At 47.8% G+C, this 23776-nt stretch overlaps 1 protein-coding gene across 1 annotated transcript in view; it reads left to right on the top strand.

Moving 5' to 3' along the window:
• The window catches only part of LOC118382383 (lysine-specific demethylase RSBN1L-like), a 97042-nt gene that overhangs the window by 16011 nt on the left and 57255 nt on the right, over window positions 1-23776 (top strand). Inside the window, exon 3 of the mRNA XM_052515542.1 lies at window positions 12636-13399. Coding sequence (XP_052371502.1) covers window positions 12636-13399 — 764 coding nt within the window. The remainder of the gene's footprint in view (window positions 1-12635; window positions 13400-23776) is intronic.

Genomic DNA, 23776 nt, shown 5'->3' with positions numbered 1-23776 from the left:
ATCTATCATATTCCTACACTTCCTGCAGGCTTTTCCAGTTGACTATCGGTCTCTCTGTGTTTATAACTGGTGTTTTGGGTGCAGGCAGATTGGCCTGGATAACTAGACGATGCACTGTGACACTGGAGGTTTGTTTGTATGCACAGCAAGCTCAGTCTCTGTAATACGTAGTCTGAGCGTCAGCTTGTCCTAGATTAGGTCATCAACGGCCTGTTAGTGAGGAGCTAGCAGACTCTCTAGACTGTGGAGATACTGAGCCGTGGTGTAGCTACTGCTGAGTTCTCCCAGTCTACTATGAGTCACATTAAACCCTCTCTCTCTCCCAGTCTACTATGAGTCACATTAAACCCTCTCTCTCTCCCAGTCTACTATGAGTCACATTAAACCCTCTCTCTCTCCCAGTCTACTATGAGTCACATTAAACCCCCTCTCTCTCCCAGTCTACTATGAGTCACATTAAACCCCCTCTCTCTCCCAGTCTACTATGAGTCACATTAAACCCCCCTCTCTCCCCAGTCTACTATGAGTCACATTAAACCCTCTCTCTCCCAGTCTACTATGAGTCACGTTAAACCCTCTCTCTCCCAGTCTACTATGAGTCACATTAAACCCTCTCTCTCTCCCAGTCTACTATGAGTCACGTTAAACCCTCTCTCTCTCCCAGTCTACTATGAGTCACATTAAACCCTCTCTCTCCCCAGTCTACTATGAGTCACATTAAACCCTCTCTCTCTCCCAGTCTACTATGAGTCACATTAAACCCTCTCTCTCTCCCAGTCTACTATGAGTCACATTAAACCCTCTCTCTCTCCCAGTCTACTATGAGTCACATTAAACCCTCTCTCTCTCCCAGTCTACTATGAGTCACATTAAACCCTCTCTCTCTCCCAGTCTACTATGAGTCACATTAAACCCTCTCTCTCCCAGTCTACTATGAGTCACATTAAACCCTCTCTCTCTCCCAGTCTACTATGAGTCACATTAAACCCTCTCTCTCCCAGTCTACCAGTCTACTATGAGTCACATTAAACCCTCTCTCTCCTATGAGTCAGTCTCTATGAGTCCATTAAACCCTCTCTCTCTCCCAGTCTACTATGAGTCACATTAAACCCTCTCTCTCCCCCAGTCTAGTCTACTATCTACTATGAGTCACATTAAACCCTCTCTCTCCCAGTCTACTATGAGTCACATTAAACCCTCTCTCTCTCCCAGTCTACTATGAGTCACATTAAACCCTCTCTCTCCCAGTCTACTATGAGTCACATTAAACCCTCTCTCTCCCAGTCTACTATGAGTCTTAAACCCTAGTCTACTATGAGTCACATTAAACCCTCTCTCTCTCCCAGTCTACTATGAGTCACATTAAACCCTCTCTCTCTCCCCAGTCTACTATGAGTCACATTAAACCCTCTCTCCCAGTCTACTATGAGTCTACTACTGAGTCACATTAAACCCCTCTCTCTCCCCAGTCTACTATGAGTCACATTAAACCCCCTCTCTCTCCCAGTCTACTATGAGTCACATTAAACCCCCTCTCTCCCAGTCTACTATGAGTCACATTAAACCCTCTCTCTCTCCCAGTCTACTATGAGTCACATTAAACCCCTCTCTCTCCCAGTCTACTATGAGTCACATTAAACCCCTCTCTCCCCAGTCTACTCTGAGTCACATTAAACCCCTCTCTCTCCCAGTCTACTATGAGTCACATTAAACCCACATTAAACCCTCTCTCTCCCAGTCTACTATGAGTCACATTAAACCCTCTCTCTCTCCCAGTCTACTATGAGTCACATTAAACCCTCTCTCTCTCCCAGTCTACTATGAGTCACATTAAACCCTCTCTCTCTCCCAGTCTACTATGAGTCACATTAAACCCTCTCTCTCTCCCAGTCTACTATGAGTCACATTAAACCCCCTCTCTCTCCCAGTCTACTATGAGTCACATTAAACCCCCTCTCTCTCCCAGTCTACTATGAGTCACATTAAACCCCCTCTCTCTCCCAGTCTACTATGAGTCACATTAAACCCCTCTCTCTCCCAGTCTACTATGAGTCACATTAAACCCTCTCTCTCTCCCAGTCTACTATGAGTCACATTAAACCCTCTCTCTCTCCCAGTCTACTATGAGTCACATTAAACCCTCTCTCTCCCAGTCTACTATGAGTCACATTAAACCCTCTCTCTCCCGGTCTACTATGAGTCACATTAAACCCTCTCTCTCAGTCTACTATGAGTCACATTAAACCCTCTCTCTCTCCCAGTCTACTATGAGTCACATTAAACCCCTCTCTCTCCCAGTCTACCACTACTATGAGTCACATTAAACCCCTCTCTCCCCAGTCTACTATGAGTCACATTAAACCCCCTCTCTCTCCCAGTCTACTATGAGTCACATTAAACCCCCTCTCTCTCCCAGTCTACTATGAGTCACATTAAACCCTCTCTCTCTCCCAGTCTACTATGAGTCACATTAAACCCCTCTCTCTCCCCAGTCTACTATGAGTCACATTAAACCCTCTCTCTCTCCCAGTCTGTTTCTGCTTGTCTCTGTCTTACACTATTTGTACTGTTTGTTTCATAACATTTATTGTATTATACACTTTAGGGGCTGGTTGTATGTCCTCTCCAGCTGTGAGGCACATGCTCTCTGTGTGTGTACTGGCAGGGTGTTTCCTGTCATTGAAATCCTTGGGCGAGCCGCCTGAAGTCCCACAATCTGTTTTTGAGATGGAAAAACGCTTTTCAGTGTGAATTTAAAACTGAAACCCATCACAAAGTATGAAGAAATTATAATGGACCCTTTAATGTTTTTATTATATAATCTTTGAGAACGAACATCGCCAAAATAAAAGCTAGACAGTCAGGGAGTATTGAAAATTTAAAAAACTATGAATTTAGCAGTATTGATTTTCTGTTTGAGCAAAACAAACAAAGCATTTGCCATGGAGAAATGGATAGAATTGCAGGAAATTGTCTTAAAGATGCATTAAAAAAACATAAACAAATCTACATCGTCAAGATAGGGGCCTCTAAAATTCAGCAGCGCCGACCGTTGCCACGCCCACCACCCAAGCTCCGTTTTGATGAACTCTGACTGTCTGTTTAGACACATCTGACCTCTGTCTCACACACGGATCATGGTTTGAATAACTGTCTGGCCTGTTGTCCTACTTGTAAAATGGTAGAGTGGAGAGAGGGGGGAGGAGCTAGAGCTCTGTGGATTAACAGCATCACAGTATAATACACTGCCTCCCTCACTCTGTTTTCCTCCTGCTCCCCCCCTCTCCTTCTCTACCCCGCATACTTGCTCGCTCTCTCTGTGTCCCTCTCTCTCTGTGTCTCTCGCTCGCTCTCTCTGTGTCGCTCGCTCTCTCTGTGTCGCTCGCTCTCTCTGTGTCGCTCTCTGTCTCTCCCGCTCTCTCTGTTCTCTCTCTCTCTCGCTCTCTGTGTCTCTCTCTTGCTCTCTCTGTGTCTCTCTCGCGCTCTCTCTGTTTCTCTCTGTGTCTCTCTCTCTCTCTGTGTCTCTCTCTCTCTCTCTCTGTGTCTCTCTCTCTCTCTCTCTCTGTGTCTCTCTCTCTCTCTCTCTGTGTCTCTCTCTCTCTCTCTCTCTCTGTGTCTCTCTCTCTCTCTCTCTCTCTCTCTCTCTCTCTCTCTCTCTCTCTCTCTGTCTCTCTCTCTCTCTGTGTCTCTCTCGCTCTCTCTGTGTCTCTCTCTCTCTCTCTCTCTCTCTCTCTCTCTGTGTGTGTATCCTGTCATATGGTGGTGAACGTGCTCCAGAGGCGTGTGTGTTGGCGCTATAGCTCCTCTGAACCAGGCCATGTCACTGTAGCAGGCTCCCCTGTTCTGACAGCCATGTGCTCCTAGCTACACCATCCTGCCATATACGCACACGCATCACGCGTGAGCAACACGCGTACCAAAAATAACCACAGGCTCGGACTAGTCGCTACCATGTATACAAGTCTACTGGTAACTGCCAAAATAAAGGAAACACTTGAGTAAATGAGGGATGCAAAGTATATTGAAAGCAATTGTTTCTATACAGGTGTGGAATTAACATCCCATGGTGCTTAGGGTCATGTTTATAAGTGCTGTCCAGGCCCAGTCGCCTGTTATTTTGACTACCGTGGATGGAAGAAGAGATCTCTGGGACTCTGAAAGAGGGGGCTCGTTTGTTGGGGCTCGTTCGGCAGGAGCTTCAGTGACGAACGCAGCTCAATTTGCTGACGTTTCTCCATATTCCCCTGCAGTCTGTCACCATATTCCCCTGCCGTCTGTCACCATATTCCCCTGCCGTCTGTCACCATATTCCCCTGCCGTCTGTCACCATATTCCCCTGCCGTCTGTCTCCATATTCCCCTGCCGTCTGTCACCATATTCCCTGCCGTCTGTCACCATATTCCCCTGCCGTCTGTCACCATATTCCCCTGCCGTCTGTCACCATATTCCCCTGCCGTCTGTCACCATATTCCCCTGCCGTCTGTCACCATATTCCCCTGCCGTCTGTCACCATATTCCCCTGCCGTCTGTCACCATATTCCCCTGCCGTCTGTCACCATATTCCCCTGCCGTCTGTCACCATATTCCCCTGCCGTCTGTCACCATATTCCCTGCCGTCTGTCACCATATTCCCCTGCCGTCTGTCACCATATTCCCCTGCCGTCTGTCACCATATTCCCCCCCTGCCGTCTGTCACCATATTCCCCTGCCGTCTGTCACCATATTCCCCTGCCGTCTGTCACCATATTCCCCTGCCGTCTGTCACCATATTCCCCTGCCGTCTGTCACCATATTCCCCTGCCGTCTGTCACCATATTCCCCTGCCGTCTGTCACCATATTCCCCTGCCGTCTGTCACCATATTCCCCTGCCGTCTGTCACCATATTCCCCTGCCGTCTGTCACCATATTCCCCTGCCGTCTGTCACCATATTCCCCTGCCGTCTGTCACCATATTCCCCTGCCGTCTGTCACCATATTCCCCTGCCGTCTGTCACCATATTCCCCTGCCGTCTGTCACCATATTCCACTGCCGTCTGTCACCATATTCCCCTGCCGTCTGTCACCATGTCACCATATTCCCCTGCCGTCTGTCACCATATTCCCCCGTCTGTCACGCCTGTCACCATATTCCCCTGCAGTCTGTCACCATATTCCCCGTCTGTCACCATATTCCCCTGCCGTCTGTCACCATATTCCCCTGCCGTCTGTCACCATATTCCCCTGCCGTCTGTCACCATATTCCCCTGCCGTCTGTCACCATATTCCCCTGCCGTCTGTCACCAGATCTGACGTTTCTATTCCCCTGCCGTCTGTCACCATATTCCCCTGCCGTCTGTCACCATATTCCCCTGCCGTCTGTCACCATATTCCCCTGCCGTCTGTCACCATATTCCCCTGCCGTCTGTCACCATATTCCCCTGCCGTCTGTCACCATATTCCCCTGCCGTCTGTCACCAGATCTGACGTTTCACCATATGCCAGTCACCACATCTCAACCCAATTCATCACTTACAGGAGATTCTGAAGGGGTGACTGAGACGGCGTTTTCCACCTCCATCAATAAAACAGCAAATGATGTAATGTTTGGTTCCAGCCCCTTGTAGAATCTATGCCAAGGCACATTGAAGCTGTTCTGGCGGCTCGTGGTGGCCCAGTGCCCTTTGACATACAATGTTGGTGTTTCCTTTATTTTGGCAGTTACCTGTATACCTACATATCATGATGTTGTACTATTATTATGCCACAGAGGAGTGGGAGACGGTGGGCTTTGAAATGTGTCTGTGAATGTTTGGGTGTGGCAGGGTGTTTGTGAATGTTTGGGCGTGGCAGGGTGTCTGTGGTTTGGGCGTGGCAGGGTGTCTGTGAATGTTTGGGCGTGGCAGGGTGTCTGTGAATGTTTGGGTGTGGCAGGGTGTTTGTGAATGTTTGGGCGTGGCAGGGTGTTTGTGACGGATCAGACAACCAACCGCAGGCCTTTAGCTGTGCTGTCTACTTTAAAGGGCAGTCGAGCTGGATCTTATGGCTGGGTGGTTTTGTTGATGTGTGTAGTGGAGAAGTCAGTCCACACACAACCAGCATAACATACAAATATATATGACTCAATACTGAGGTTCTGAATAGGGCTGAATTGCCAGTGACCTCACTATACTATATCAACACGATACTGAGGTGTCGATACACTCAAATAATTTTATTGGTCACATACACATGGTTAGCAGATGTTAATGGTCACATACACATGGTTAGCAGATGTTAATGGTCACATACACATGGTTAGCAGATGTTAATGGTCACATACACATGGTTAGCAGATGTTAATGGTCACATACACATGGTTAGCAGATGTTAATGGTCACATACTCATGGTTAGCAGATGTTAATGGTCACATACTCATGGTTAGCAGATGTTAATGGTCACATACACATGGTTAGCAGATGTTAATGGTCACATACACATGGTTAGCAGATGTTAATGGTCATACATGGTTAGCAGATGTTAATGGTCACATGGTATAGCAGATGTACCTAATGGTCAGATCTAAAAGGGGATGGTTTGTGCATGGTATAAAATACAGTATAATATGAGTATTGTGATGGATGGTATAGAATACATATATACATATGATATGAGTATTGTGATGGATGGTATAGAATACAGTATATACATATGATATGAGTATTGTGATGGATGGTATAGAATACAGTATATACATATGTATAGTATTGGTGGATGGTATAGAATACACATATGATATGAGTATTGTGATGGATGGTATAGAATACAGTATATACATATGATATGAGTATTGTGATGGATGGTATAGAATACAGTATATACATATGATATGAGTATTGTGATGGATGGTATAGAATACAGTATATACATATGATATGAGTATTGTGATGGATGGTATAGAATACAGTATATACATATGATATGAGTATTGTGATGGATGGTATAGAATACAGTATATACATATGATATGAGTATTGTGATGGATGGTATAGAATACAGTATATACATATGATATGAGTATTGTGATGGATGGTATAGAATACAGTATATACATATGATATGAGTATTGTGATGGATGGTATAGAATACAGTATATACATATGATATGATATTGTGATGGATGGTATAGAATACAGTATATACATATGATATGAGTATTGTGATGGATGGTATAGAATACAGTATATACATATGATATGAGTGGATGGTATAGAATACAGTATATACATATGATATGAGTATTGTGATGGATGGTATAGAATACCATATGATATGAGTATTGTGATGGATATAATACAGTATATACATATGATATGAGTATTGTGAATGGTATAGAATACAGTATATACATATGATATACATATAACATATGATATGAGTATTGTGATGGATGGTATAGAATACAGTATATACATATGATATGAGTATTGTGATGGATGGTATAGAATACAGTATATACATATGATATGAGTATTGTGATGGATGGTATAGAATACAGTATATACATATGATATGAGTATTGTGATGGATGGTATAGAATACAGTATATACATATGATATGAGTATTGTGATGGATGGTATAGAATACAGTATATACATATGATATGAGTATTGTGATGGATGGTATAGAATACAGTATATACATATGATATGAGTATTGTGATGGATGGTATAGAATACAGTATATACATATGATATGAGTATTGTGATGGATGGTATAGAATACAGTATATACATATGATATGAGTATTGTGATGGATGGTATAGAATACAGTATATACATATGATATGAGTATTGTGATGGATGGTATAGAATACAGTATATACATATGATATGAGTATTGTGATGGATGGTATAGAATACAGTATATACATATGATATGAGTATTGTGATGGATGGTATAGAATACAGTATATACATATGATATGAGTATTGTGATGGATGGTATAGAATACAGTATATACATATGATATGAGTATTGTGATGGATGGTATAGAATACAGTATATACATATGATATGAGTATTGTGATGGATGGTATAGAATACAGTATATACATATGATATGAGTATTGTGATGGATGGTATAGAATACAGTATATACATATGATATGAGTATTGTGATGGATGGTATAGAATACAGTATATACATATGATATGAGTATTGTGATGGATGGTATAGAATACAGTATATACATATGATATGAGTATTGTGATGGATGGTATAGAATACAGTATATACATATGATATGAGTATTGTGATGGATGGTATAGAATACAGTATATACATATGATATGAGTATTGTGATGGATGGTATAGAATACAGTATATACATATGATATGAGTATTGTGATGGATGGTATAGAATACAGTATATACATATGATATGAGTATTGTGATGGATGGTATAGAATACAGTATATACATATGATATGAGTATTGTGATGGATGGTATAGAATACAGTATATACATATGATATGAGTATTGTGATGGATGGTATAGAATACAGTATATACATATGATATGAGTATTGTAAGATATGTCAACTTTAAGGTGGCATTATTTAAAGTGTATGTATTGGGACTTTCACAATTCTATATATATTTTTAAAAAACTAACATTTTATTTCACCTTTTTAATTTACATAATTTAACCAGGAAAGCTAGTTGAGAACAAGTTGTCATTTACAACTGCGACCTGGCCAAGATATATTGTGATTTAATGTTAAACATATTGCTCACAATATGTCTGCTGTGGAGAGACGAGAAAATGAGTCATCAGTCATGGAAATGGTGCTGAAAACATGTTGACTCACTATTTAAAAAGGAGAACGAGCTTCTACGATGAAAAATCCAGCTTTTTCTTATTTTTTACAAATCAATACTTGGAGTCAAAGCATCTATATAATGTCGTCCATATCGCAATATGTAACTATCAATAAAAACCTTTATTTTATTTTTTTAAATATATTTTTTACCATCACAAGTTCTGGTGTGTGCCTTTGTAGCAGGCTCCCCTGTTCTGACAGCCATGTGCTCCTAGCTACACCATCCTGCCATATATACATTTTCACTCTAATCCTCAGTGTTTTTAAAATTTTTGTTCCATGTCTTTTGTTCTTTTTTTTCAGTCATAACCTTGATGTAATTTCTGAAAAGCAGCCACTAATTATTTAAATTTAAAATATTAACAGACCTAATAAAAATAACATAATTAAAGAGCAGCAGTAAAATAACAATAGCGAGGCTGTATACAGGGTACCCAGATCAAAACCTGTTACTAACTCTAATATGTACACTTAGTTATTAAAATGACTGCATAGATAAAAGAGTAGCAGCAGTGTAGAAGAGGGGGGTGTTCAGGAGTCTTCAGGCTTGGGGGACTCCGCTGGTTAGTCTTGTAGAGAGACTAATGGCAGAGCATGGAGATCACTTTTCAGGCTGTTATTTTGGGACTCTTAAAGAGGGGACCCATATGTAATCAAAGGCAAACCTAATAAAAATCATAATTGAAGAAAACAGTTCTCTGGTTCTGATGAGATGCAAGTCAACAGAGGAGCAGTTGAGTAATATTTACAAGAACTATTAAAGGGATAATAACAGAGTAGCAGCAGTTCCAGGAGTCTGGGTAGCCATTTGATTAGATGTTCAGGAGTCTTCAGGCTTGGGGGTAGAAGCTGGTTAGTCTTGTACAGAGACTAAAGAGAGCAGAGCATGGAGATCACTTTTCAGGCTGTTATTTTGGCTGCTCTTAAAGAGCTGCTTCCCACAGGTAGCAGCAGGCAGGTAACAACGGGTCATTTGGCAGGTGATCTGAAAACGTTAGACAGTTCTCTGGTTCTGATGAGATGCCAAACGTATACTGCTACGGCGCTTCCCAGTTCCACCCCCTGGACTGCTGCGGCTGCTTCCCAGTTCCACCCCCTGGACTGCTGCGGCTGCTTCCCAGTTCCACCCCTGGACTGCTGCGGCTGCTTCCCAGTTCCACCCCTGGACTGCTACGGCTGCTTCCCAGTTCCATCCCCTGGACTGCTGCGGCTGCTTCCCAGTTCCATCCCCTGGACTGCTACGGCTGCTTCCCAGTTCCACCCCCTGGACTGCTACGGCTGCTTCCCAGTTCTGGACTGCTCCCAGTTCCACCCCCTGGACTGCTACGGCTGCTTCCCAGTTCCACCCCCTGGACTGCTGCGGCTCTTCCCAGTTCCACCCCCTGGACTGCTGCGGCTGCTTCCCAGTTCCACCCCCTGGACTGCTGCGGCTGCTTCCCAGTTCCACCCCCTGGACTGCTGCGGCTGGTTCTGCTGGACTGCTGCGGCTCCCACCCCTGGACTGCTGCGGCTGCTTCCCAGTTCCACCCCTGGACTGCTGCCACCTGCCGGCTGCTTCCCAGTTCCACCCCCTGGACTGCTACGGCGCTTCCCAGTTCCACCCCTGGACTGCTGCGGCCCCAGTTCCACCCCCTGGACTGCTGCGGCTGCTTCCCAGTTCCACCCCTGGACTGCTGCTGCTTCCCAGTTCCACCCCTGCTGCTTCCCAGTTCCACCCCTGGACTGCTGCGGCTGCTTTCCACCCCTGGACTGCTGCGGCTGCTTCCTGTTCCACCCCCTGGACTGCTGCGGCTGCTTCCCAGTTCCACCCCCTGGACTGCTGCGGCTGCTTCCCAGTTCCACCCTCTGGACTGAATCCAGTTTATTACAGTTTTCTAACAGCGGTGTCCAAGCTCTCTGGTTACTGTAATTCAATCGTAATAATTACTACGTTGTCCTCTGTGTCTAATTATAAGCCCAGTTGTTTTGCTCCTTTTGGGTGGTAATATAATCATGCCACGTGTCAGTAGTCAGAGGAGTTGGCTGAAGCAGTGAGGCCTATAGTTGGGACCATGGTAATAATACAAGGCTAATGAAGGTCTTCATGTATTGATGGAAGTTGTTCCTCAACCAGAGCCGCCTCTCTTCCTCCTCTCCTCTGCTCATTGATTCTCTAGATTCCAGACATGCTCTGGGTAGTAGTGAATCTCTCTCTCTAGATTCCAGACATGCTCTGGGTAGTAGTGAATCTCTCTCTCTAGATTCCAGACATGCTCTGGGTAGTAGTGAATCTCTCTCTCTAGTTTCCAGACATGCTCTGGGTAGTAGTGAATCTCTCTCTCTAGATTCCAGACATGCTCTGGGTAGTAGTGAATCTCTCTCTAGATTCCAGACATGCTCTGGGTAGTAGTGAATCTCTCTCTCTAGATTCCAGACATGCTCTGGGTAGTAGTGAATCTCTCTCTCTAGATTCCAGACATGCTCTGGGTAGTAGTGAATCTCTCTCTAGATTCCAGACATGCTCTGGGTAGTAGTGAATCTCTCTCTAGATTCCAGACATGCTCTGGGTAGTAGTGAATCTCTCTCTAGATTCCAGACATGCTCTGGGTAGTAGTGAATCTCTCTCCAGACATGCTCTGGGTAGATTCCAGACATGCTCTGGGTAGTAGTGAATCTCTCATCTCTGGATTCCAGACATGCTCTGGGTAGTAGTGAATCTCTCTCTAGATTCCAGACATGCTCTGGGTAGTAGTGAATCTCTCTCTAGACATTCTGGGTAGTAGTGAATCATTCCAGACATGCTCTGGGTAGTAGTGAATCTCTCTCTAGATTCCAGACATGCTCTGGGTAGTAGTGAATCTCTCTCTCTAGATTCCAGACATGCTCTGGGTAGTAGTGAATCTCTCTCTCTAGATTCCAGACATGCTCTGGGTAGTAGTGAATCTCTCTCTCTAGATTCCAGACATGCTCTGGGTAGTAGTGAATCTCTCTCTCTAGATTCCAGACATGCTCTGGGTAGTAGTGAATCTCTCTCTCTAGATTCCAGACATGCTCTGGGTAGTAGTGAATCTCTAGATTCCAGACATGCTCTGGGTAGTAGTGAATCTCTCTCTCTAGATTCCAGACATGCTCTGGGTAGTAGTGAATCTCTCTCTAGATTCCAGACATGCTCTGGGTAGTAGTGAATCTCTCTCTCTAGATTCCAGACATGCTCTGGGTAGTAGTGAATCTCTCTCTAGATTCCAGACATGCTCTGGGTAGTAGTGAATCTCTCTCTAGATTCCAGACATGCTCTGGGTAGTAGTGAATCTCTCTCTAGATTCCAGACATGCTCTGGGTAGTAGTGAATCTCTCTCTAGATTCCAGACATGCTCTGGGTAGTATTCCAGATTCCAGACATGCTCTGGGTAGTAGTGAATCTCTCTCTAGATTCCAGACATGCTCTGGGTAGTAGTGAATCTCTCTCTAGATTCCAGACATGCTCTGGGTAGTAGTGAATCTCTCTCTAGATTCCAGACATGCTCTGGGTAGTAGTGAATCTCTCTCTAGATTCCAGACATGCTCTGGGTAGTAGTGAATCTGCATGCAGGTGTTCTTCACAGCTCTTTTTTATTAACACCATTTTTCCCCCGTCTCTCCTCTCTCCTCCCCTCTCTCTCTCTCTCTGCCCCCCCTCTCTCTCCCCTCTCTGCTCCCCCCTCTCTCCTACCCTCCTCTCTCTCTCTGCCCCCTCTCTCTCTCTCTCTCTGCCCCCCCTCTCTCTCCTCTCTCTGCTCCCTCCTCTCTCCTACCCTCCTCTCTCTCTCTCTAGACAAGCAGAAACCCCAGATAAACTCAGAGCTCCAGATTAAAAAGGTGAAGAAAAAGAAGAAGAAACACAAAGAGAGTGAGAGAGAGAAGGAGAAGTGGAAACGTCCCAAGATGTACAGCAGGTCCAGCCAGACCGTGTGTGCTGGTCTCCTCTCTGAGCTCCATGCAGGCCTGGCCTCCAAACAACAGCCCCACCACCACCACCACCACGGCCACACAGAGTTCAAACCCCCGCTCCCCGTCCACCACCACCACACCTCCACCACCTCATCCATCAAACAGGAGAACTGCTACAGCCCCTCTCCAACTCTGTCCCTCTCCAAGCCCCTATGGAGCAGCAGCAATAGCAGTAGCAGTAGCATTAGTAGTTGGGACCCAGCTTCCCCTATGACATCCCCCCTCCAGATCCCCCAGCCACGGTGCCCCCAGCCTGGCTTTGAGAACCTGGAGTTCGCCCGCTTCATCCACGTAGAGGAACAACCCAACGGTGGAGCCCTGGTGGCACACGCCTACTGCAGCGAGCTCTCGGCCCTGTCTCCAGCGGAGATGCAGCAGTTCGCCCAGGAGTTTGTTACCCTAGCCTTCAGCGAGGACACGTCATCCCAGGCAGCTCACTACGTCATGGGCATCATCCACGGGGCGGCCTCCTACCTGCCAGACTTCCTGGACTACTTCTCCTGGAAGTTCCCCTCGTCGCCGGTCAAGATGGAGATCCTGGGGAAGAAGGATATAGAGACCACCACCATGCTCAACTTCCACAATCAGGTGAGGAGGCTGTTTGGTTGGTTTCTTTTAGTGCTGGCTGTATTTGTTACAGTATTTGATGCTAAATGTGACTATATTGTAATTGAACCATACCCCCCTGCATCCCACTGCTGGCTTGCCACTGAAGATAAGCAGGGTCGGTCCTGGTCGGTCTGTGGATGGGAGACCAGACCAGATGCTGGAAGTGGTGTTGGAAGGCTAGTAGGAGGAACACTTTCCTCTGGGCTGAAAAAATAATATCCCAATTCCCCAGGGCAGTGATTGGGGACAGTCACAGAGTGCTGTCTTTTTGATGGGATGTTAAATGGGTGTCACGACTCTCTATGGTCACTAAAGATCCCATGACACTTTTCATAAGAGTAATCTGGCCCACATACCATCACGCTCACCTAGTCATCCCCAGTTTCCAATTGGCTCATTCTTCACCCCTGTAACTATTCCCCAGGTCGTTGATGTAAATGAGAAAATAAAACCTGGATGAAAGTGTGTTCATCACTAATCAAACACTTCTTTGTTGAAGAAAAACAGTACAAGGTTTATGTTGAGTTCTATCTAGAGATTTAGCTGAATGAATACAAGCAACAATCCTAATTCATTGTATACAGGACCAGTCAAATGTTTGGACACACTTACTCATTCCAAGGTCTTTATTTTGTTTTTTACTATTTTCTATATTGTAGAATAATAGTGAAGACATCAAAACTATGAAATAACACATATGGAATCATGTAGTAACCAAAACAGTGTTAAACAAATCAAAATATATTTTCTATTTGAGATCCTTCGAAGTAGCCACCCTTTTGCCTTGACAGCTTTGCACACTCTTGGCAAGAAAGCCCTTGAATGAGTAGGTGTGTCAAAGTTTGACTGGTACTGTATATCTGGAGTAGACTATCATCATAACACAGCCTTGGTTTTACAGAACGACAGACTAAAGAAATAATAGGGCTCGTGTGAAATGAAATGAAATCCACTTCTGAATGTTTTCTGGATATCTCTTAATGCTGAGCGGGTTGTAAGCTAAAGCCTCTAGTCCTGTTTGAAGGGGTTTGTTCTGTCTGAATGATTTGAAATGCTGCGTTAAACACAGCCCCTTCCAAAGCCCAGGCTATGCTGCTATCAGGGATATCCTCTCCCTCTGCGAGGCTGCCACTGGCAACCATCACATCATTTTTCACCCTGCTTCTACTAAATCCAATATGGAGCCCTTGAATAGAGGCTTTCAAGGGCTTTGTCCCAATTGGCTCCCTATTTATTGCACTATTTTTGACCAGAGCTTTAATATAGGGAATAGGGTGCCATTTGGGATGCTGCCAAGGTAAAAAATGAGTTCTAATCAAATGCTAGTCTTTTCCCAGGCCTCTGTCTCTCTCTCGGAATGTTCTTTAACACGGAATAAAGAGCTGATTCTAGAACTTGGAAATATCGCTACGTTCTCTTGACATTTAGAACCCTGTGATGTAATACACTAATTGTAATTTAATCTAAAGCTGGGCAGCGGAGGGTGAACACTGGGTCTGGTTGTATATTGAGATCATCCTCCCTTCAGCTTGGTTCAGGAGCAGAGCTTGGCTGGTATTTTAGGACAACCGTCCACCAGCCACCCTAGTATCCATGAGTTGGTACAGCAGCATTAAGAAACTCACAGACTCTGAGTTAGCACTGACGGACCCCGCTGCCTGGTCTCCACTCCACTGACGGACCCCGCTGCCTGGTCTCCACTCCACTGACGGACCCCGCTGCCTGGTCTCCACTCCACTGACGGACCCCGCTGCCTGGTCTCCACTCCACTGACGGACCCCGCTGCCTGGTCTCCACTCCACTGACGGACCCCGCTGCCTGGTCTCCACTCCACTGACGGACCACGCTGCCTGGTCTCCACTCCACTGACGGACCACGCTGCCTGGTCTCCACTCCACTGACGGACCACGCTGCCTGGTCTCCACTCCACTGACGGACCACGCTGCCTGGTCTCCACTCCACTGACGGACCACGCTGCCTGGTCTCCACTCCACTGACGGACCACGCTGCCTGGTCTCCACTCCACTGGGACCACGCTGCCTGGTCTCCACTCCACTGGTCCCCCTGCCTGGTCTCCACTGACGGACCCCGCTGCCTGGTCTCCACTGACGGACCCCGCTGCCTGGTCTCCACTCCACTGACGGACCCCGCTGCCTGGTCTCCACTGACGGACCCCGCTGCCTGGTCTCCACTGACGGACCCCGCTGCCTGGTCTCCACTGACGGACCCCGCTGCCTGGTCTCCACTGACGGACCCCGCTGCCTGGTCTCCACTGACGGACCCCGCTGCCTGGTCTCCACTGACGGACCCCGCTGCCTGGTCTCCACTGACGGACCCCGCTGCCTGGTCTCCACTGACGGACCCCGCTGCCTGGTCTCCACTCCACTGACGGACCCCGCTGCCTGGTCTCCACTCCACTGACGGACCCCGCTGCCTGGTCTCCACTCCACTGACGGACCCCGCTGCCTGGTCTCCACTCCACTGACGGACCCCGCTGCCTGGTCTCCACTCCACTGACGGACCCCGCTGCCTGGTCTCCACTCCACTGACGGACCCCGCTGCCTGGTCTCCACTCCACTGACGGACCCCGCTGCCTGGTCTCCACTCCACTGACGGACACCGCTGCCTGGTCTCCACTCCACTGACGGACACCGCTGCCTGGTCTCCACTCCACTGACGGACACCGCTGCCTGGTCTCCACTCCACTGACGGACCCCGCTGCCTGGTCTCCACTCCACTGACGGACCCCGCTGCCTGGTCTCCACTCCACTGACGGACCCCGCTGCCTGGTCTCCACTCCACTGACGGACCCCGCTGCCTGGTCTCCACTCCACTGACGGACCCCGCTGCCTGGTCTCCACTCCACTGACGGACCCCGCTGCCTGGTCTCCACTCCACTGACGGACCCCGCTGCCTGGTCTCCACTCCACTGACGGACCCCGCTGCCTGGTCTCCACTCCACTGACGGACCCCGCTGCCTGGTCTCCACTCCACTGACGGACCCCGCTGCCTGGTCTCCACTCCACTGACGGACCCCGCTGCCTGGTCTCCACTCCAATGACGGACCCCGCTGCCTGGTCTCCACTCCAATGACGGACCCCGCTGCCTGGTCTCCACTCCACTGACGGACCCCGCTGCCTGGTCTCCACTCCACTGACGGACCCCGCTGCCTGGTCTCCACTCCACTGACGGACCCCGCTGCCTGGTCTCCACTGACGGACCCCGCTGCCTGGTCTCCACTCCACTGACGGACCCCGCTGCCTGGTCTCCACTCCACTGACGGACCCCGCTGCCTGGTCTCCACTCCACTGACGGACCCCGCTGCCTGGTCTCCACTCCACTGACGGACCCCGCTGCCTGGTCTCCACTCCACTGACGGACCCCGCTGCCTGGTCTCCACTCCTGACGGACCCCGCTGCCTGGTCTCCACTCCTGACGGACCCCGCTGCCTGGTCTCCACTCCTGACGGACCCCGCTGCCTGGTCTCCACTCCTGACGGACCCCGCTGCCTGGTCTCCACTCCTGACGGACCCCGCTGCCTGGTCTCCACTCCTGACGGACCCCGCTGCCTGGTCTCCACTCCTGACGGACCCCGCTGCCTGGTCTCCACTCCTGACGGACCCCGCTGCCTGGTCTCCACTCCTGACGGACCCCGCTGCCTGGTCTCCACTCCTGACGGACCCCGCTGCCTGGTCTCCACTCCTGACGGACCCCGCTGCCTGGTCTCCACTCCTGACGGACCCCGCTGCCTGGTCTCCACTCGGACCCCGCTGCCTGGTCTCCACTCCTGACTGGACCCCGCTGCCTGGTCTCCACTCCTGACGGACCCCGCTGCCTGGTCTCCACTCACTGACGGACCCCGCTGCCTGGTCTCCACTCCACTGACGGACCCCGCTGCCTGGTCTCCACTCCTGACGGACCCCGCTGCCTGGTCTCCACTCCTGACGGACCCCGCTGCCTGGTCTCCACTCCTGACGGACCCCGCTGCCTGGTCTCCACTCCTGACGGACCCCGCTGCCTGGTCTCCACTCCTGACGGACCCCGCTGCCTCGTCTCCACTCCACTGACGGACCCCGCTGCTTCGTCTCCACTCCACTGACGGACACCGCTGCTTCGTCTCCACTCCACTGACGGACACCGCTACCTGGTCTCCACTCCACTGACGGACCCCGCTGCCTGGTCTCCACTCCACTGACGGACCCCGCTGCCTGGTCTCCACTCCACTGACGGACCCCGCTGCCTGGTCTCCACTCCACTGACGGACCCCGCTGCCTGGTCTCCACTCCACTGACGGACCCCGCTGCCTGGTCTCCACTCCACTGACGGACCCCGCTACCTGGTCTCCACTCCACTGACGGACCCCGCTACCTGGTCTCCACTCCACTGACGGACCCCGCTACCTGGTCTCCACTCCACTGACGGACCCCGCTACCTGGTCTCCACTCCACTGACGGACCCCGCTACCTGGTCTCCACTCCACTGACGGACCCCGCTGCCTGGTCTCCACTGACGGACCCCGCTGCCTGGTCTCCACTCCGGACAGTCCTGGTCTCCACTAATGATGCCTGGTCTCCACAGCAGCTGATGGTCTCCACTGACGGACGCTGCCTGGTCTCCAACAACCCGCTGCCTGGTCTCCACTAACGGACACCGCTGCCTGGTCTCCAAAGACCCCGCTGCCTGGTCTCCACCCACTGAGGACTGCCTGGGCCCAAAATGACGGACCCCGCTTTTAAACGGACTGCCTGGTTTAACTCTGCAAGTCAGTTAAGAACAAGTTCTTATTTTCAATGACGGTCTGCCTGGAACAGTGGGTTAACCTGGTTCACTGACGGACCCAGATTACATTTTTATTTATTTTATTGTCACCTTCGCTGCCTGACTCCAGTCCAACGGACACCGCTGCCTGGTCTCCACCACTATGCTACCTGGTCTCCACTCCACTGACGGACCCCGTGCCTGCATAAAACAAACCCCGCTTGGTCTCCACTCCACTGACGGACCCCGCTGCCTGGTCTCCACTCCACTGACGGACCCCGCTTGGTCTCCACTCCACTGACGGACAACTTTTACGCACTGTCCTGGTTCCACAAAACATTTTCCAACTGACGGACACCGCTTTCTCTCCTTAAATTAAGTGTAAACTGTAAGGACACCGCTGCCTGGTCTCCACATGAGGTCCCTGCCTGTATATTCCTTCAGTATAGATATTAATGAACGGACACCGCATATGGGAGGTGAATGTTGATTTCCCTGACGGACCCCGCTGGTTACAGAAGGAAAACATCCTGGTCCAGCTACTTGGTCTCCAAACAATGCACAATCCATGGCTCACACTGAGGACCCAGCTGCCTGGTTAAAGCTGCTGGTTACTGCTAGCTACTTAGCTAAACAATGGAAGGTTCACAATCCATGGCTACAAAGCCTGCTGGTTAGCTTGCTAGCTACTTAGCTAAACAATGGAAGGTTCACAATCCATGGCTACAAAGCCTGCTGGTTAGCTAGCTAGCTACTTAGCTAAACAATGTGCACAATCCATGGCTACAAAGCCTGCTGGTTAGCTAGCTAGCTACTTAGCTAAACAATGGAAGGTTCACAATCCATGGCTACAAAGCCTGCTGGTTAGCTAGCTAGCTACTTAGCTAAACAATGGAAGGTTCACAATCCATGGCTACAGAGCCTGCTGGTTAGCTAGCTAGCTCCTCTGTAAGTTAGCTTGAAATGTTAGAAAGTAATTGAAACAAGTTCAGAGAAAAAAAGTAACTAAAAGGAAATGTTGTCTTCTGAATAAAATGTTTTTTTCATGTCTTGGATGTAGAAGTTCTATTTTGCGATCTTCCAAAAATCAATGTGATCTCTGAGATTTTCAGTCAGTGAATCGTGTCATCTCCATGGTAACCAAGACTCTTTCTGCCATACATGCCTTCAAACTGCCATAAAACCCTTAAATGATGCCCTTAACTATAATGAAATGTTTGAGGGGCTATATGCAACACCCTTAAATTCCTGTAGGCAAGGGGAAGTTATTCCTTAAGGTAAACCCTTAAGGGAAACACGTAAGCTGTTTTATACAACCGGGCCCTGTCAAATTGAACCCCGCAGTCTAGATGACACAGACGTGCTACGCTAACTAACTACCTGCCTGCTGTCTCTCACACTGGATTCTCCAGCAGTCAGTCAGTCTCTCTCTCTGTCAGTCAGTCTCTCAGTCAGTCAGTCAGTCTCTCTCACTCAGACAGTCAGTCTCTCTCAGTCAGTCAGTCAGTCAGTCTCTCACTCAGACAGTCACAGTCAGTCAGTCAGTCAGTCTCTCACTCAGACAGTCACACCGGCATCGTCATCAATAGAAACATGACCTCAGTAAAACAGCCTCACCAGCAATATTCCTCTCGTCCTTCAAACTGATGCTGCGTGCGCCGGATTATTCATTGTGTGTGTGTGTCGGGCCATGTAATTGTCCCTGCCTTACTCACACACTAATGATGTGAACCATCTCAGAGAAGGAAGAGATGTGATGAGGGCATTAGTAACCCACGCATGGCCATGTCAGAGCGTGTATGTGTATTTACGTGTGATCGTGTTGGTCTGTAAGCTTGTGCGTGCGTCCCCCACAGGGAACTGCGTGTCTGAAGTGCAGGGCTGCAGGCAAGCCAACTGAATCATTGTCTATACACCATTATACACTGGGTGGTTCGAGCCCTGAATGTTGATTGGCTGAAAGCCATAGTATATCAGACAGTATACCACAAGTATAACAGAACGAGTGAGGGGGAGCAGGTGGAAGGGTGGAGGATGTCTTCTCTGTGAGGAACAGCTGTTTGCTTCCACACGCAGGAGTGCACTAAAGTGTCTCCACAAAGAGATGATCTCGTAGCCAGGGCTGCCACACACACACACACACACACACACACACACACACACACACAGAGAGCCCTGATAACGGAGGGAACGGAATGAGGGAGGAGGTCAAATAAAAGGAGGGAGGGAACAAAACGAGAGGCCAATGGCAGCATTGCTCTTTTTAAAGTAAAATCAAAGAAAAGGGACCAATGAAGACCCTACATTTGTGATGTATGATATTTCACACTGTCTGGTGTAGCAGGTATAACTATGCATACATCTGCAGGATAATGTATGTACTGTGGGTGGTACTGGTAGCTCCCCACCCACACCAGAAACCTCCGTAGGTTCAGGTTCTGTCAGATCATTCCTGAAGGAAGGAAAGGAGACGAGGAGAGGAGGCCACTGTAGAATATGAATGAAGGCCCCAATGAAGACCCTACATTTCTTGTGTATACTGTTTCACACATTGGTAGGCCCGCACAATACACACAGTACTGTGTGTGGTGGCTCACCCAGGAGACAACCTGGGTAATGACTATAGGAACAGAAGGAATAACTGTTTGTTATTCCCGTCCCGTCGTCTTGCTGAAGTGCAGCTGGATGAGAAGACGGAGAGGAAGACCGTTTAGTCTCTTGAGAATATACACCCTTAGGTCATGAGGTAAATCACTATGTGATTGGTCAGGCTCTGTTTTTTTTTGTTATTTAACCCTTGTTTTACCAGGTAAGTTGACTGAGAACACATTAATTTACAGCAACGACCTGGGGAATTACAGGGGAGAGGAGGGGGGCTGAATGAGCCAATTGTAAGCTGGGGATAATTAGGTGGTCATGATGGTATGAAGACCAGATTGGAGATTTAGTCAGGTCACTGGGATTACCACCCCTACTATTACACTAAGTACCATGGGATCTTTAGTGACCACAGAGAGTCAGGACACCTGTTTAACGTCCCATCTGAAAGACGGCACCCTGTGATTGTCTACACAAGACAATGTCCCCAATCACTGCCCTGGAGCATTGGGATATTTTTTTTTAGACCAGAGGAAAGGGTGCCTCCTATTGGCCCTCCAACACCACTTCCGGCAGCATCTGGTCTCCCATCCAGGGTCTGACCAGAACCAACCTTTAGTAAACTTCTGGAAAAAATTGTGGTTGACCAGATACAATGTGATTTCACAGTAAACAAATTGACAACAGAATTTCAGCATGCTTATAAGGAAGGAGACTCAACAAGCACAGCACTTACACAAATGACTGATGATTAGCTGAGAGACATTGATGATAAAATGATTGTGGAGGCTGTCTTGTTAGATTTCAGTGCAGCTTTTGACATTATTGATCATAGTCTGCTGCTGGAAAACCGTGTGTGTTATGGCTTTACACCCCCTGCTATAATGTGGATAAAGAGTTAGCTGTCTAACAGAACACAGAGGGTGTTCTTTAATGGAAGCCTTTCAAATATAATCCAGTTAGAATCCGGAATTCCCCAGGGTAACTGTCTCGGCCCATGGCTTTTTACAATTTTTACTAACGACATGCCACTGACTTTGAGTAAAGCCAGAGTTTCTATGTATGCAGATGACTCAACACTATACACGTCAGCTACTATATTGACTGAAATGACTGCAACACTCAACAAAGAGCTGCAGTTAGTTTCAGAGTGGCTGGCAAGGAATAAGTTGGCCCTAAATATTTGTAAAACTAAAAGTATTGTATTTGGAATAAAACTCTCATTAAACCCTAAACCTCAACTAAATATTGTAATCATGTGGAAATTGAGTAAGTTGAGATGACTAAACTGCTTGGAGTAACCCTAGATTGTAAACTTGTAATCTGTCATGGTCCGTCTATAATACAGCAATACTCTGCCTTCTTAACAACACTATAAACAAGGCAGGTCCTACAGGCCCTAGTTTCTACCTTCTTAACAACACTATCAACAAGGCAGGTCCTACAGGCCCTAGTTTCTACCTTCTTAACAACACTATCAACAAGGCAGGTCCTACAGGCCCTAGTTTCTACCTTCTTAACAACACTATCAACAAGGCAGGTCCTACAGGCCCTAGTTTTGTCGTACCTTGACTACTGTTCAGTCGTGTGGTCAGGTGCCACAAAAAAGGACTTAGGAAAATTGCAATTGGCTCAGAACAGGGCAGCACGGCTGGACCTTGGATGTACACAGAGAGCTAATATTAATAATATGCATGTCAATCTCTCCTGGCTGAAAGTGGAGGAGAGATTGACTTCATCACTACTTTTATTTATGAGAGGTATTGACATGTTGAATGCACCGAGCTGTCTGTCTAAACTACTGGCACACAGCTCGGACACCCATACATACCCCACAAGACAAGCCACGAGGTCTCTTCACAGTCCCCAAGTCCAGAACAGACTATGGGAGGCACACAGTACTACATAGAGCCATGACTACATGGAACTCTATTCCACAGTACTACATACAGCCATGACTACATGGAACTCTATTCCACAGTACTACATAGAGCCATGACTACATGGAACTCTATTCCACAGTACTACATAGAGCCATGACTACATGGAACTCTATTCCACAGTACTACATAGAGCCATGACGACATGGAACTCTATTCCACAGTACTACATAGAGCCATGACGACATGGAACTCTATTCCACAGTACTACATAGAGCCATGACTACATGGAACTCTATTCCACAGTACTGCATAGAGCCATGACTACATGGAACTCTATTCCACAGTACTACATAGAGCCATGACTACAGAACTCTATTCCACAGTACCTTCATAGAGCCATGACTACATGGAACTCTATTCCACAGTACTACATAGAGCCATGACTACAGGCCTCTATTCCACAGTACTGCATAGAGCCATGACTACATGGAACTCTATTCCACAGTACTACATAGAGCCATGACTACATGGAACTCTATTCCACAGTACCACTATATTCCACAGTACCACATAGAGCCATGACGACATGGAACTCTATTCCACAGTACTACATAGAGCCATGACGACATGGAACTCTATTCCACAGTACTACATAGAACCATGACTACATGGAACTCTATTCCACAGTACTACATAGAGCCATGACTACATGGAACTCTATTCCACAGTACCACATAGAGCCATGACGACATGGAACTCTATTCCACAGTACCACATAGAGCCATGACGACATGGAACTCTATTCCACAGTACCACATAGAGCCATGACGACATGGAACTCTATTCCACAGTACTACATAGAGCCATGACTACATGGAACTCTATTCCACAGTACTGCATAGAGCCATGACTACATGGAACTCTATTCCACAGTACTACATAGAGCCATGACTACATGGAACTCTATTCCACAGTACTACGACTACATGGAACTCTATTCCACAGTACCACATAGAGCCATGACTACATGGAACTCTATTCCACAGTACTACATAGAACCATGACTACATGGAACTCTATTCCACAGTACTACATAGAGCCATGACTACATGGAACT

Source organism: Oncorhynchus keta, unplaced genomic scaffold, assembly GCF_023373465.1.
Source record: "Oncorhynchus keta strain PuntledgeMale-10-30-2019 unplaced genomic scaffold, Oket_V2 Un_scaffold_29317_pilon_pilon, whole genome shotgun sequence".
Taxonomy (NCBI): Eukaryota; Metazoa; Chordata; class Actinopteri; order Salmoniformes; family Salmonidae; genus Oncorhynchus; species Oncorhynchus keta.
Note: the sequence above shows the minus strand (reverse complement) of the source record. Positions and strands in the feature narration are given on the sequence as shown.